Source organism: Mytilus californianus, unplaced genomic scaffold (genome assembly GCF_021869535.1).
Source record: "Mytilus californianus isolate M0D057914Y unplaced genomic scaffold, xbMytCali1.0.p SCAF_6, whole genome shotgun sequence".
In the NCBI taxonomy this organism is placed as follows: domain Eukaryota; kingdom Metazoa; phylum Mollusca; class Bivalvia; order Mytilida; family Mytilidae; genus Mytilus; species Mytilus californianus.
The window spans coordinates 44,312,006-44,330,192 of NW_026262712.1; the positions used below are offsets into that span (position 1 = coordinate 44,312,006).

Here is an 18,187-nt window from a genome sequence, read left to right on the forward strand (position 1 = left end):
GCTCAAATAATCAGTTTTCCACACTTTTTTTTTGTCATGCTTGAAGATATTGACTTGATATTTGTTATATAGTTTACACTATGACAACTTATATATCAAGTTAGCATTTTGTTCCAGTACAATTCTTAACCGGTAGGGGACTATGTATTGCCATGCAATACTCTCAGAATGCTTGTTATCAAAATATTAGAAATAATAAAATGTCAAAACAGTACCGGTATATATTTCATTTGCAAAATATGGTAAAATTTTATGGTGAATGAAAATATGTGTCAAAGTGCTAGTTCGTACAGACAGAGTAGTCTCTTTCATAAAATTCAAAATGGGAAGTTAAAATTGACCGTAACCTCTCCTGGCCAGCCAGTCTTCATGATCTTGCATCATATACATTTTTTATTACCAATCATCAGCTGGGACTGGATCTTGATAAATGTCTGATATGCACAAGAAAATGCAATTTCACAAACACACAGTATAAACATGACAACAAAATATGAGTAGACTACAATGGGTTATTATGAAAATGATAATGATTGTACATTGCTTTGATATTTTGTCAAGTAATGTTAATTAAGTCTGAAATGTGTTTTTTTTTTTGTATTACAGAATGTTATTCAGCTAGGTGGCATGGTCACAGAAAATCCCAAACAATGTACACATGTTGTAGCTCCAGCTATCTCACGAACAATGAAATTTTTCATAGCTGTCAATGTATGTAAATATGTGGTCACCAAAGAATGGTTAGAAGATAGTATGGCCAAGAATAGGTTTGCAGGTAAATGAAATTTTATCTCAAGAAAAATGATGTATGTGCTATTGGTGTTACTGTGACTTGACTGTTAGTGTTGCTCTCCACCTATTGCAACTTATTCAAAATTCTGACCAAATTGCAATTTGTTTTATAAAACCAAACTGTTCAACTGGTCAGAAATTTGAACAAATGCTGTAGAAAACCACAGTCAAGTCGTGAAAGTGCAAGGTGATAAAATAAAGCATACTTACAATCCTACAAGACTTTAAATCCACTTCAATGTTATTATGAAAAATTAATCTAACAGTTTGTATAGAAATTTTATTGTTATTGTCATGCTAAAGGTGATAGTTAGTAATTTAGAATTGCTATAAAAATGTCCAAACTAAGCTTTCATACAATTTTTCTTTTGAAAAGTATTCTATATTCATAAGAATCAGACATCATTTGAATTAAAACATCTTATATTCAGTAAAATATATGTGAAATTACAATACGTTGTTAATAAGTTTCCATGGGAGATAACCTAAAACATTATTCTTTTGAATATAGAAGACATTTCGAAAGAAAAATTGTATGAAAACTTAGTTTGGACATTTTTATAGCATTTCAAAATTACTAACTATCACCTTTAGCATGACAATAACAATAAAATTTCTATATAAACTGTTAGATTAATTTTTCATAATAACATTGAAGTGGATTTAAAGTCTCATAGGATTGTAAGTATGCTTTTTTTATCACCTTGCACTTTCATGACTTGACTGTGGTTTTCTACAGCAGTTTGTTCAAAATTCTGACCAGTTGAACAGTTTGGTTTTATAAAACAAATTGCAATTTGGTCAGAATTTTGAATAAGTTGCAATAGGTGGAGAGCAACACTAACAGTCAAGTCACAGTAAAGTTGGATGAAAATTTAGAATTGCAGAACCAAAATTCCTTGAAAAAACTGTCTTACTTTTGTTTCGAAGAGAAGAGTTTTCTTTTTGTCTTATGTGCTGTCTCATTTAGTTATATCAATGAAAAACAAATATTATTTTGTTAAGTCGATGTTGAATAAAAAAAGTAGTAATCTGCTTTATGATTTATTGATATATTTTGATTTTATCAGATTTTAACATATAATTTCATTTCAGATCCAAATATGTACGCCCTTCGAGACATTAAAGCTGAGACAGAGATGCAGTGTAACTTACAGGATTCAATCTCCAGAGCTCAAGCAAAACCATTGTTTCAGGTAAGTAATGCATATTGTAAATAGAAAATGTTGGTGTGTAATCATGTATTAAATTATCAAGCAGCTTTTCTTTGTTTAAATATGATACTGACTGGAAGAAGATGAATCTATTTATGCCGCACCTACGATAGTAGAGGGGCATTATGTTTTTCAGTTGGTGTGTCTGTTCGTCCGTCTGTTTTGCTTCAGGGTAAAGTATTTGGTCAAGGTAGTTTTTGATGAAGTTGAAGTCCAATCAACTTAAAACTTAGTACACATGTTCCCTATGATATGATCTTTCTAATTTTAATGCCAAATTAGAGTTTTGACCCCAATTTCACGTTCCACTGAACATAGAAAATGATAGTGCGAGTGTGGCATCCGTGTACTATGGACACATTCTTATTTTTTAAATTATTGATGTTTTATTCATGCAAATTTCAACAAATACAAATAGATATCAAACATACATACATACACAGATTAGCACTACACTTTTAATATCATATATCTGGAATATTAAACTCTGTTGAAAATTCTTGTTACAAAAAAATTTTAAGTTCAAATTTCCAAAATGAAGGATAAAGATGTATCTGAACTTTAACCTCTTCTTGGTCCAATGCAATTAATGTATCTCAAAGATTTGATGTACTGTAAATTCAGAAATTATTGTGTGCATTTATTATTGCGATTTTGTTAATATAGACTAAAATGCGATTTTAATTTTTACGATATTGAGAAAAATTCTGTTTAATGCATATAAAAAATTTCAAAATGCGAGTTTAATTTATTGCGATTATAACCCTGTCGCACTTTTCACAATAACAAAAACATCGCAATAATTTCCGAATTTACAGTAGTTCATATAATTATATTATTTGACAACTGCTAAATACTTTGTTATTTTGAAGAAGAAATTCAAATTGTCAAAAATGATAGAAATTAAAATGGAAACTTTTTTAACTTCTTATTGATACAACGTACATAATTATAATTCCTTTCCTCAATTAGTGAAAGTGATATCAGTGTTCTCCTTTGGGCCCTATAGCACCATCATGCTATTGTTCTACCTGAATAGTTTAATGATAGAGTGTATTATAAATGTGGTGCTATAATTTGGGGGAAACAGTGCTATTTCCAATCCCATGATGCTACTTGAAAATACTGGGTAGAATCAGATTACAGACATTAAATTATTTGAAATAATATTTACAGGATGTGACCATATATGCTACACCAAGTTTAGTACCACCCATATCAGATCTAACCAAAATTGTTGCGACAGCTGGAGGTACAGTTGTCAAACGGCTGCCATCCATATCTTTACTACAGGAAAAAGATGATCAGGTGAGGGCTATTCCATTTAAATGTATGTTGGAGGTTAGGAAGGAAAGTTTAATTATTGAATGTGGGTCATGGGTCTTTTTTCAGTATGTTTTCTGTTACCATTAAGCAAAATTATCTAAAAAATGGTTCTTGGTTGTAAGTATATTTTGAAAGTCCCTTCCTATCCTACCACATACATTTTAATGGAATAGCCCTGAGTAGAGATGTACTATTAATTTAGAAATTACTGTGTGCGTTTATATTATTGCGATTTGACACAAATGGGAGTTGAATTATTGCAATTTCAAGAAATGCTACTAACAAAAATTGTTATCGCAGTTTAAAATGTGAGTCTTCATTTTTGCGATTTTATCTTGTTGAAATTTTTACAATGATAAAAACATCACAAAAATTTCTGAATTTACAATATTTTGTCCAATGCCAACTTTCCTACTATCTTTGCAATGCCCTAGACTCTAAAATATATATAATGTTGGGATTTGGTATGATTGCCAATGAGATAACTATCCACCAGTGACTAAAGGATGTTGATATAAACAACTATATGTTACTGTATAGCAAGAAACCATGAGCAAAACTCATACTATACAGTAAGCAATTTAAGACTAGAGCATGACAAAACCTGAGCAAATTCAAACAAGAAAACAAACTGTCTGATTTATAGGTAAACTTATGTTGATCAGTTTCTGTCACATTGATTTTTTGCCTATTTTTCGTGTTCTCTTGTGTGTCATTATTTTCTGCATTTCCACATGACCTCTTGTACTGGAAAAAAGAATATGACATACTTGTAATCAAAATCAATGCTAAAACAATAAACAAAAAACAAAAATAACAGACAACTACCAATGACAACCACTGAGTAACAGGCTCCTGAGTCCTAAATTTGGACAGGCACTTACAGATAATGGCAGGTAAAACCTCTTTGTGAGTGCTCTAAAGCTTGGTTTCAAATCATATGGTTTTGACTATTCCCTTTAAGTTTCTTGTTATATTGGTTATGGCATGCTTCCTCTTTTGCCGTTCACACATTTGGCTCTCTATGCTTCTGAGGACGTTATACCCAGAAAAGATTTTCAGATGCAACAATTTAATGTTCTACTTTGATGTCCCTTGTAGCTTTATTGAAAATACTGTCATGTCAAATTTATTTACTAATCCATAACTTGAAAATAATTGAAATTTGTTTAGAGTGTTAAAGGAGCTATTTAAGCAGCTTGTATAGTAATTGTTCAATCAAAAATTTCATCCGGTAAACTGAGAAAAGTTCTAGTGGAGAAACTAAGTTACAGTTAGGAAAAAGGATAGAACACAAACATGATTTAAAAATTAGCTCTTATGTAGTGTTAACTGATCTTGCTAGTCCTTTTTAGTCCCCTACCGACAAAGTTGAAGGGGACTTTAGGTTTGCACTCTGTCCGTCTGTCTGTCTGTCTGTCTGTTTGTCTGTCTGTTTGTCTGTCTGTAAATCCGTCAGTCCTGCAAATCAGTTTTCCACACTTTTTTTCATCATGCTTGAAGATATTAATTTGATATTTAGTATATAGTTTTATCAAGACAAGTTACAGATCAAGTTCGAATTTTGTTCGAGTTATGGTCCTTGGACTTCGAAAATTTACTCAAATAATCAGTTTTCCACACTTTTTTTCGTTATGCTTGAAGATATTGATTTGATAATTGGTATATAGTTTTATCTTGTTCAATTTTGTTTAACAATTTGTCAAGACAGGCTCATTGAGAGGTGTACATGCAATGTAGACATTATTTAGTTACTTATATTATGTATATGTTGATTTCTTAATATACTTTTTGGTTTATTGTGTTGTTAGTTTGTCGTCTCATTGATGAATACCCCACATTTTCAGTATTTTTGAATTGACTGTAAGATATATGCACAATAAATAATCTTTAATATTGATGTTATTCCAGGGAAATCCAACCCACATTGTAGTTACCTGTGAAGATGATGTTCCTATGTTGAGGAATGTTATTGCAAAGAAAATTAGTAAGTAGTTTAAACAATCCCAAAACATTGCATACAGCTTATCACTATTAAGTCCAATCGGGTAAATACTGTTACTTAGACAACCTCCTGTTGGGGTTAAATATTGCAAGAAATAAAGGACATCAGTAATGAGGGAGAAAAAAGTTTAGAAAGAGAACATTTTTTAAATTGATAGTTTATGAAGCAATTTGTCAAAGACCAATAAAAGTGATTAAAAATGGTTTGTTTGGAGTGTTGACAATGGTTTAAACATGATTCAATGAAAAGTTCTATGCACAAACCATTGTATAAACAGGGCCCTAGTTAGCTTCAACTGGTTTGCGACGTCATGAAAAAATTGTGTAATTTCATAACTTATAGGGGTTGAGATAAATGGCGAAAAGGTCTATTGTTTTTAAAGCAATTGCTTTAATGCTATGGCGTATAGCTATCTTTGTGACCCAGATCATGCCAAAGTTTTTGAGCAGATTCCTATTCTGTCATTCTAAAAATCTTTGTATGTTTTCTAATGAAATACATTAATTGAAACAGTTGAAAAACAACAGTGGGTTTGTGAAGTTTCAACATGTGTTCTTGTAGATGAATTTTTGTATTTAAGAGGACAACCGTTTGACTATCAAGGAACGTAGAAGTTCGAGTGAAAAGGTGCATTTTTATACCTGCAATTTCGTTCTTGAGATGTTTCAACAAAATATTGAATTATGTCAGTTGATGTTTTAATATTGAAAATTTGACAGAATTATCCCTTATAGGGTTTAATGTTATTTAATTCGTGTTTCTTTTTGAAAGAGGTCAAGTTATAGTAATGTAATCTTATCTCACATTGTTTGTTTTAAATTAAAAGGAGCACAGTTTATGCGTTCTGATTACACTTACCATGTTTTAAGGCCCCTACAGACGAAGCGAAGGGGACTTTAGGTTTGCACTCCGTCCGTCTGTCCATCTGTCCGTCTGTCCATCCGTCAGTCTGGCAAATCAGCTTTCCACACTTTTTTTCTTCATTCTTGAAGATATTGATTTGATATTTGGTATATAGTTTTATCATGACAAGTTATAGATCAAGTTCGAATTTTGTTCCGGTCTGATAATTTAGTCCAGAGTTATGAACCATAACTCTGGACCAGGCATGGGGTGAATTACATTACAATGTAATGCATTATATTACAATTACTTTGACCAAACCATGCATTATATTACAATTACAATTACATGCATTTATCAAAGTAATGCATTATATTACAGTTACTTTTGCAAAGTAATGCCTTGAATTACACATTACATTTGAAAATTTTATTAGTGAATAGAAAAATTAAACATTTTGAAAAACAACTAGAAGTCACAAAAGATTCTAGCATATGCAGTAACTGTTCCATGAATTGAATATAAGTATACATGTAAAAAGTCTATTTAATTTGACTTTTACAATTTTTAATTATTTTAACTTAATGTTGACTTTACTTTTATAAATATATTTTTTGTTGTTTTTTTTTAATTTTAAACGAAATATTTAATTACTGTGAATTACTTCCCTAATTCTAAAATAAAATAGACCTTAATTAATGAACAATTGTCTAAATGGTGAAAATATTGATTGTTAAACAAACTAATTAGTGTTTTATAACAAAGTTTAATTATCTTTTATTTAAGCAAATCAAAGTTATTCTTTGATCTTATGACAACAATACAGCTATGCTTTTCATATATATATCAATTTTTTTATGCAGGAAAATGTAAGAAATAAGATGAAATAAAGAATATATTCTAATGATTAATATATTCTTAGTTAATCAAGAAATCTTAAATTTGGTTTAGTTAAAACTCAAACAATATGTTAAAGATGTAGTATGTGAAAAAAGTAATGACATGTAATGCCATGTAATGCATGAAATTACACAACTTTTTGCTAAAGTAATGCATTATATTACAATTACATGTAATGCACAAATTGCTGCATTACACATTACATGCAATTACTTGGAAAAATGTAATGCATTACCATGCATTACAATTACAAATTTGCATTACCCCATGCCTGCTCTGGACCATATCTAATGTTAGAGTACTATGTTAAACCATATTTCTGTACAAAGGGAGATAACTCATTTTTTAAAAAACATTCTTTGTTAATTTATTTGAAAAATTTTTTGGCAGGTTTGTTTGTTATTTAGTATAAACTAATTTTCTAAATGCTATATATATAAAAAAAAATTATGAAGAGAAATCCTTTAATTAGATAATAATCTATTTTTATTAATGTATATATTTCAATACATTACATTGTGTAGATAAAAGTTGTTGACATTTTATAGATAAGTTACAAATCTATATTAGTTTGTGACAAATGAAAGAAAAAATATTTGGAACTACTGTAAATTCAGAAATTATTACGTGCATTTATTATTGCGATTTTGTAATTTTAGACTAAAATGCGATTTTAAATTTTTGCGATATTGAGAAAAATCCTGTTAAATTCATATAAAAAATTTCAAAATGCGAGTTCAAATTATTGCAATTATAACCCTGTCGCATTTTTCGCAATAATAAAAACATCGCAATAATTTCTGAATTTACAGTATTTATTATATTTGATTATAATTTGAAAATAGATATACACTGTATTACATCATATCTAATTTTAGAGAACTATTAATCATATCTAATGTTTTTTTTTCACTCATATAATCAGTTTTCCTCACTGATTTAGTCATGCTTGAAGATATTGACATGATATTCACTTTTTGATTAAACCATGACAAGTTGTAGAACAAGTTAGCATTTTGTTCCAGTAAAATGAATTTTTACCCGGTAGGGGACTATGTTTTGCCATGCAATACTCTCAGAATGCTTGTTAATATATACTTTTGTACTTCCTTGAAATTACGGACCCTGTTATTTATTATGGGTTTCCTTAATTGCTGATTGATACCGATAGACTCCACTCTGTAAACAAATGATATAATGATCAACTGATCAAGGTTACTTCTCGAGACAGTGTCAAATGTCATAATGACCCTCTATGAAATTGAAAATGATTACCTGTAATTCTGGGGAATTTAAAAAGTTTTATGTTTTTTTATTCTGAAGTTTGACGCCCTGTGCCCTTTTTAAGACGCCCTGCCCGATTTTGTGAATTTCTACACAAAATAATGATTGTTGCTGATTTTGAACTTTCCCAAGGGAGATAATCATGATCAACTAATCAAAATCTTTGTTTCTCGTGACATTGGCATTGCAAACATGCTAAATTTTGAACTTGTTTGGAAAATTTGAGTTGTAGTCCTCTGTCTGTATGTCAGAATTGTACAAATCGTGATCATGGTAGATGAAATTTTATCTGGAAGAAGGTTCTTACACAGCCTAAGAAGAAAAGCATGGCTGATGGACAAAATTCAAAGATACAGTACTACCATAAAACTTTTAAAGACGTTTGAAGGAAGACTTAGAAAAAGTAAAGAAACAAATAGGAGTTTGAATGACTCCTTTTGTACTACATGAGTGTTTTAAAAATATTTGATTTACAATCCTATGCAGAAAATCGTCAAACGTATTGAGGATGACTTCATGAAACTTTTAACTGAAAATTTCTTTATTTTAAAATCTGTTGCATTAAATTTTTTAAGTTATTATGTCATTATTAATGAAAGGGGTTTTATCCCGCAATCAGCCAACTATTGTACAAATAACAGGTACACAAATACATTTTTGCTTTATTTGTACTTGTACAAATAAAGTCTCCTGTTACCCCTCTTCCATGTTGAGCAAGCGGTAATGTGGATATTTCTTTTTGCGTACCAGTTCATTTTGGGGTCCTTTGCGGTCCGCGTTTAAATTATGTCGATTTCGTTGAAAATTAGAGAATGATTTAGATTTTAACAACTAAAGTTTCAAGTGTTGGGTTTAAATTTCAGGATAAAAACAATATATGTACATTGTCGGAAAATATGAAATTTATTTGTACTCGCTGCGAAACAGGAGAAAAGCTTGGCGAGCCTCGCTTTATGTCCTGTTTCTAAAGCTCATACAAATAAATTTTATATTTTCTGACAATATACATATATTGTATATAAGCGTTAGCCAGTTCCCAGGTTAATCGACAGTTAACGTGCATTTCATGAAAATTTCAGAAGCTATTCCCATCTTCAAATCTTTAATCGTTATGTGTGAATGATTCTTATTATAAAAAAACTATAGTTTGGTAGAACACTCGCGTCACGAAAGTTGAAGTCATCAACTGAATGGTTAAATTTAAACTAATTATGATATACTTAAAATTAAAATAGAAGCAATAAAGATAATGAAGCCAGGTGCGTGGATTGTCATGTAAATTATTGCCCAGTAATAAACACTCTACAAGGGGATAATCTGTTGTTTTTTTCAGGAGGTATACATTTCCACAAATATATTTGATTCCACCTTAAGGGCTATTCCATTAAAATGTATGTGGGAGGGTAGAAAGGGACTTTCAAAATATCCCTACAACCAAGAACCATTTTTTTAGATAATTTTGCATAATGGTAATAGATGCATACTGAAAAAAGACCCATGACCCGCATTCAATAATTAAACTTCCCTTCCTACCCTCCTACATACATTTTAATGGAATAGCCTAAGCCGAGTAAACGTCTCATTCCGGTGAGAAATGTAAAACATTTTAAAAATGCCTTTGCTGGATAAGTCTTTTATTGATATAAAGGTAAAACATCGTAACTTCTCACTAGAGATGAACGAACGGACGCACAGACCGAAAAACATAAAGCCCCTCTACTATCGTAGGTGGGGCATAATAAGTTGGTTTACAGTAGTTTGCTTCAGTACTAAAATCTCCAGTTAAATCTCTATAATATTGACCAGTATAATATTGTATTTGAGGATTAAAAATCAAATATGCAAATTTTGAATTAAAACTATTTGTAATATTTCTTGAAATACTTTCAGAAACAAGTATTAAAGAGAGCGTGGCAATGAAACAAGCATGAAATCTGATGTGAAAATATGCCTTCTTTGCAAATATTTTTTATTGGATATTGTAATTTTTCTTACATGAGTTCCTTGAAAATTAATGACCAATATGATTTTGTTATTAATCAGTAAGTTAGACTTACCTAAGTTTTGCTTTTCAAATGTTTTTCTAACCAGAAGATCTATTATTCAGTTTATTTTCATTCTTATTTTCAGCAATCCACAATGCAGAGTTTGTGCTGACTGGTGTAATGAGACAGACATTGGACTTTAAAGCTTTTGTGATAGATGTGCATTAATGTGAATTACATGTATGTTCCTAACAATCAGACATTCTAGTCTTCCAAAGCAGCATGTATATAACATTTTATATATTGTATCAAATATCAGAAAAAAGAAGAATACTCGTATATTTTGATACAGGGTGGTGAGGATGTTGATACCATTCTACACAGTAGGAAGTTGAGGACTATTCCATTACTAAATGCAAGGGGACATGAGCAGCACTTTTTTTTACTCCAAAAACCCTCATATAATATTTTCATTTTACCTATGAATCTTAAATACAAAATTCTAAGGGAAATGCAACCAACCACAAATAATTAATTTGAGTTCCTCCAACTATAACAAAATTTTGGCAGGATAAGAAAGAAAGTTCTTATTATATCTCTTTGTATTTACTCGATTGCAGGTCTTATTTTGACTACTGGTATGACTAATTACTTCTCATGCTCATTGTTAATTTACAGGACTGGGCTATGCAAACATCAATTTTTCAATAATTTATATTTTAGCTTTTATTAAATCATTGACAAAAACAACAGATTTGATTAACAACTAAAATTTAAACATCGTTCAGTGGTAATTGACATTTTTACATCACAATTCAATTTTTTTTAGGGCAAAGTCCATGATACTCACAATACTGTAATCACTAGCCAGTCAACACTGAGGTTGTGAGTTCGAACCCACTCGTGCGGGTGCACTTGACTCTAATCTTAATTGACTAGGATTGTCAGTTTTCCTATTGAAGGTCGGTGGTTTTCTCCAGGCACTCGAGCTTCCTCCACCAATAAAAACTGGCCGCCACGAAATAGCCCAAAAGCGGTGCTTAAAAGTGGCGTTAAAAACACAAAAGATAAAAAAATCAAATGATACTCACAAACATCCTCAAAAACCAATAAATGATCTGTTGTGTTGGTATTGCCAAAAATATCAAACTATACTACCATTTCAAATTTATTGCAAACCAAATGAAACATTTCCTCAGAATCATCTCCTCTTGGTCAAGGTATTTAAACTTTTGTCAGTTCTATTGTCCCATTGAATAAATACAATAGCTATTGTTCTCTGTGTAGTTTATTCACTGGTACATTTGGGACCTTTAAATTTCTTCTAAGAGAAATCCATCACTCATTGATTAATTTACCTGAGTAAAAAAATATCTTCTAAGTGGATGAAAATACATGTATCAACTCTCTAAACTGCATGTGATGTTGTATTTATTCAATATCAATAATATATTTTCAATATGTTCAATGTAAACACTTGATTCAAACATAAAAAGTTGATTTCTAACAAAAGTTTCAACATTGTTCATATTGAAATTTTTTTGTGTGTGTTTGACAAATAAAAACTGGAAAATGACGATGCTTAAATTAAGGCCTTCTTATATGTATTTTTTAACTAAACAAAAACAAAAAAAAAAAGCAAATTTCAATAAGAACAGAAATTAACTTGTTATGATTAAATCAGTGTTTTATCTTTATGTTTATATACAAAGAGGAGATGACTCTGTGGAAATGTTTCAATTGGTTCACAATAAAAAAAAAGTTGAGTTATGTCCCTCTAACTGTTTTCTATTTTTGAAGTATAGCACATTTTTAAGAGTACATTTCTTTTAAGTCTCAAATTAAGTTTAATAAAAAAAAATATATTTTGTCAGAAATTTAGACAGGTCTGATTTTTTTTTTTTTTTTGGTATTAAAATAGTACATTTTAATCTAGACCCATGCTAATGTATGAATATATGAAGATTGTTTGCTATTTTATCATAACAAGGCTTAATTTTGTTTTTGAAAATTTTTGAATTTTATTCATACATTTATTATTGCAAATCTTCAACAGGTGATAGTTGTATGAAATACATTATTATATATATGAATGTGATTCTTTTACCTTTTTCAGTGGTAGGATTTTTTTTTATTAAGTTTGTTCTCTTATATGTTTGCAGTAATCAAAACATGGCCTTGATTTCTGAATTTACAAAATGCAAAAAATTATTGTTCATCCAATCCTCAAAAGAGAGCTTCATAGTTAATATTTCATTTACCAAAACAATGTAAATTTGTTTTAAAAACGTTGGGATTTGTATAAAAGGAGTTACTCATCATTTAACTTTTTCTTTTTCATATTAAATTTCTTTCTGTGATGTAAAATATGAAGGCTTCATAGTTGTCTTTCATTTGATATGTATGATTTTTAAGTGTACATGTGTTGATTTTTAGATTATGTTAAAGATTTTGATTTTTTCTACTCTTGCATGAGAAGTAAGTGTATATTGATATAGTTGTTTTGCAAGAAAGATCCATAAAATTGATGCATTTTTGTTGGTTTATTTCAAGGTTGTATTATGTATTGTATATTATTTTCTTGACAAATCAAAACCTATCATTTAGGCCATATCAAAATTAATCTAAATACTTCATTTCACCTTTCTATGTGTTATTTACAACATGATAGATAAAAGGACCAAAAAATAAAATCAATATTCACAATGTAAAAATCAGTTATTTGAGATTTTCTTTTAAACTTCATACCATAAGTATATTTTTGAAGAATGATTATTTACACATCTGGCAAATTATAGTGATCAGTGTCTTAATTTTTAAGTTATTTTCTTCACATTGCCTCAATTTTGAATATATACATTTCATAAAGTCCTTGATAGTGAATTGTGGGCTCAAAAAAATTATTTGGCAAACATGCAAAATATTTATTATCCAGTGTAAACCTCATGATTTATTTTTCCGGCCATAAAATGCATTTTATTTATTCATTGTTCCCAATTGGAGAGGAATCAGCTGCAGTTGTGTTCATTAGAAAAAAGGGAAATAAATAACTCAGCCGTGCAGTATTTTATAGGTAGAATATCTTCTTTATTAGCCCTGGTATCTTCCTAAAACACTCTTATCAGACTGACAGCTCTGAGGAATTAATCTAGGGGTCTTGGGTATGAAAAACAGCATGGAATAATCTACTTATCACAAATAAAATCCAGTGGAGATGCTGTTTGGGCATGCCTTAAAAAAATATACAGGAAAGCATATTATGGATATCCGACAAAAACAGATATGATTTTAAATGTTGAATGATTAATATGACATGTACGAAGAGTGTTTTACGATATCAAAATTGAAGATTTAAAAAAAAAAGATAATTGAATTGTGATGCAAAATTAGTGTACCCAAATTAATTTGATGAGTCTATACTCATTCACACATTTAATTTAATTTGATGTGTCGTACCTTTTATTTGTTATCATTGGTGCTTCAAAACCAAACATTTGAATTCAGCAAAACAATGTCAAACACAGTATTGCATAATAACTGTCTCAGCTATTAACTCGTCATTTGTCCTTAGACCAAAATATTTAATCTCAAAGTTAATTCATATGAGATATTTGCTCTGTCCGAGTATTGGTTAGTGAATTTTTTATCACTCTCTTGTATATTTTATATATATGTATATGTATAATGAATACAGTTTTATAAATTACTTGAATACAAGAATATGTGTTAGTGCTATTTTGTGTTTACATGTTCTTTTCAGAGATAAAGAAAACTATCCTGTCTTTTTTCAGAGTTATGAATATGTTTCGCCATTACCTGTGTTCCTAAGCTTTGACCACATTGATTTATTTTGCTGGAACAAAGTTTCTTCTTTTGTAAATTCATAAGACCTGCATGAAGGATTCCCTTCAAAATTATTGGTTTTGGAAGCAGCCGATTTTCTGTGAATATATTTTTTGAAATTATGATTATTGACACCAAATATATAGCCATGCTAAAATAAATGTAAAAAGGCTTAAGACACATTTTGTTTACTCCCCAAAAAACTATATCATGTACATGTACTTTTAAATTAAAAACTTTACAAAAATAAAACTAAAATAGGCTTTTTTTAAAGTTGGTTTTCTTTAATGAAAGTGAAGTTATCTTTGTAGACATAAGCATTTGAATATAAATTTTCAGTTTCTAAATTATTTAATAACTTAATGATCTTCAATTAATGTTGACCTTTATTGGTTATGGTACTGTTTTTTTCCTTCCACCATTTCATGTGTTTTTCTGTTCAAATGTTCGATGAGGGTATTTTCTATTATTAAATCATGCACAAGCTGATACATGTATATATCAGTAATAATCTGCCTGTCAACACTGATGGTTCTAGTTCTAACCCCTCTCGTGGCTAGGTGCATTATGACTCTGATCATAATTGACACAGATTATCAGTTGTCCTTCCAAAGATCAGTGGTTCTCAACAGATACTACCGCTTCCTTCATCAATAAAAACCTTGATGTAAATGAAACTGACGTTTAACAATACCAAACAAACAAAAATTATGTCAGCAGCATCAAAACGGCCTAAGTTTTTGTCTCGCCTGTGATGAAAGTTGCGGAAAGCGAGACATAGTGATGACGGCGACGGCTAATATCAGTTTGACAACTATTTTGAGGCCCTGCCCCCTAGGACATGGTCCAGTGACTGAATAAATTAGCAATTTTCAATGTTAAGTTTTCTGCTTAAGTTAGTTTGATAGGATCTACTTGTGATAGATCAATGATATTTTGTATGAAGTCACATTACTATCAGTACATATCAGTTTGACAACTATTTTGAGGGCCTGCCCCCTAGGACATGGTACAGTGACTTTGAATTAATTAGCAATTTTCAATGTTAAGTTTTCTGCTTAAGTTAGTTTGATGGGATCTACTTGTGATAGATCAATGATATTTTGTATAAAGTTGCATTACTATCAGTACATATCAGTTTGACGACTATTTTGAGGCCCAGCCCCCTAGTACATGCTCCAGTGACTTTGAATTAATTAGCAATTTTCAATAATAAGTTTTTCTGCTTAAGTTATATTGATAGGAACTACTTACTTATGTTGGAGTATTTATACGTGGCATAACACTTCTAGGGCGAGCTTGAGCTGAACAGATGATTTAATCTCTACCAAAGACATGGAATTGTGATCTGGTAAACGTTAAATTGTTGGGCTACTTTAATTTGAGATTTTCCAACCTATAGATTGCCGATAACGTTGTTTCGTAAAGCAGGCATACATCTTGACATACCAGCATTTCACATTGTCAGTTGAACACTTAAGTGTTATACACGATAGTTGCTAGTGAAATTCATGAACAATTTATTCAACATGGTAATTAGAACCTTCGTTTTTCAGGTCTTGAAAATAGACTTGATGAGTTTGTACTGGCACTTTGAATTTTAAATACACATAAAGTTACTAATTGCTTAAAGGTTTAAATATCTAATATTCATTTGATATTGTCAACTTTTTTAAAAAAATGAATCTGACATATACGTTTCTTTTTTTATATTCTAATTTACGTCACCATTTATATTCTAAAGATTCTGGCAAAGAAAAGCTGCATCAATAAAAAATTATGAAAATAATAGTTAAAGTACAAGGATCCTTCCGGTTTTAAGTTGTTCAAATATTTTCGATCTAGTTCTTGACTTGATTTACTAGACTTATAATATTTTCAATATTTTCTTATCTCATTAAAGACAGTCATTTGCATTTAGTTGGCGTACAGAATATTTCATTCATAATCAGTCGCAATTCGATTTATATCCGTGATAGGGGCAACTTTGTCATAGATATGGTATTGGACAGATGGCTTGACAGTTTGGCACTCTAAATATAAAAGCAGTGTTCTAAAGCAAAACTAATGTGTATACTAGCTGAATCTATATAATGATTCATTTATTTGCCTACACATTTGAACCATGTTATGACAATAAAAATATATACACAAAACGTGAAATTTTACAACAGGAAACAATGTATACATGTGACAAATAAGATTAGAAAACTATGGATAAGGTGACAATTAATTTACAACAAAAGGTTAACAAATAATAGAATTGTTTATTTGTTAAAATTAATTTCTGTCGATATTTTTCAATTGATTATCAAGTTTCTAAATTAAGACCAAGATCAATGATTTCTTGGCACGTAATAGTTGTGGTTGCAGCCCTTTAATTATTTATGAAACTTTCCCTGCTTAATCATATACTTGTACAGTCCGTACAGCCACAAGTTTGTATACAGTTTCGTACAGAAAAATTACCTTTACGCCCGGGTTTATGTATTAGGTCCGAAAGAATAAAAGGTGTGATGAATGTTTAAATGCTGGAGGGTTATGCAAATAGGTTTTAGTGTCAAAATGTAATAATAGATTAGGCGCATAGAGAACCATTCGTCCATTTAATTCTGCATTGATATCATTTAACTGATATATTTATTTGACTTGTTTCAGTTTACAAATGATGAAATTGCACTTAAACTAATATCATAACTCCTGCAGACAATGTTTGCCAAGATACTTTTTTCCTAGACTGTAAAGGCACATGTGGTTTGAAGTTTAAAAACGTGTTGTGGTTTTTAGCTAATGGTTTTGAGCATGCCTAGGTTCTCCTAGAAATAACTGTCAGGTGAACTGGTATCGGTATTATTATTATTTTTTATTAGTTCTGGACACTCAAGTATATTCAGAAAACCATTTTAAGAAACGAATTATACAGTACGTTCTGAATTAGCCTCATGAGGAAACTGGGGAATTCCAATTGCATGCAATACTTAAACAAACCAATTCATTCTAACAATAGTGATGAATAAGGAAATTCCTTTTAATCTTATGATCACTTATGTTATCCTATTATTAGTCCATTATATTTATTGATATATAAGAAACTAGAATTGTTGTTCTATAAACCCGTCTAGAAAGTGAATTGGTATAGAAATATCTAAAAGAATATGAATATATCACAGTCTATTTATGCCGTTTCTTTGATTGTCATTATCAAGTTTTACGGTAAGCTTTTATTGGGTTTTATCAGCATTTGATATTTCCTGTTTTGGGATAGTTTTGAGATTAACAAAATGTCTCACCCAATACGAGTTTTATATGGCTTATGAATGTTCTAGCGATAAACAACGTAATTTTTAAAAGCTCAAAAGTGTTTACTTAATTTGATTTAAGGTCGGAGAAAAATAGTAATTTGCGTATGTGAACATTTAATAGTTTTCAATAATAATTTATTCCAAAAGCAATTTTCTGTAAACTAGGACTTTTTGAATTGTGTAAACCATGTACAAAAATTCTTCTTATGAACACTCTATAAAGAACCGACTACAACATATAGACCAAAGCAAAATTTCGATACCCCTTATTTACCTCTGTCAACAGGGGACAACTTGCCGTATAAAGACCAGTTTACAAAATAATTCAGTAAAATCGTAGACAGTTAATGAAAATACCTATGTCGGTCAAAATTATTTCAAACTATAGGAAGCCAAAATTTTAAACAAACTCAAAGTAGTATTACTTTTGAACAGATCACATTCAAAACATGCTTGTACTAGGATGTAAAGGTGAACAGTGGAGAAGTTACTAGCTTGTCATTAGGCGTTTGGATCTTGTCCAGAAAGTATGGCGTAGATCAAGACCCAAAAACTATGATGTACTATAGATACGTATTATTGTGGAATTGGAACAAATACGTTTGCTATATAATTCATGTTCATCCTATATCTTTCTTTATTCTTTTATATTCAAATAATTTAAATATGTGTCAAGTATGATTGCAAAAACAT

General features: G+C 30.1%; 1 protein-coding gene across 2 annotated transcripts in view; it reads left to right on the forward strand.

Moving 5' to 3' along the window:
- LOC127706173 (PAX-interacting protein 1-like) overlaps positions 1 to 14,135 on the forward strand; it is a 41,587-nt gene extending 27,452 nt beyond the window's left edge. For both annotated transcript variants that reach the window (XM_052210610.1, XM_052210611.1), the window contains 5 exons: positions 607 to 775; positions 1,888 to 1,988; positions 3,183 to 3,314; positions 5,244 to 5,319; positions 10,495 to 14,135. In XM_052210610.1, the coding sequence (XP_052066570.1) occupies positions 607 to 775; positions 1,888 to 1,988; positions 3,183 to 3,314; positions 5,244 to 5,319; positions 10,495 to 10,577 (561 nt within the window). In that variant the 3' untranslated portion in view covers positions 10,578 to 14,135. The remainder of the gene's footprint in view (positions 1 to 606; positions 776 to 1,887; positions 1,989 to 3,182; positions 3,315 to 5,243; positions 5,320 to 10,494) is intronic.
- Positions 14,136 to 18,187: the final 4,052 nt, after the last annotated feature.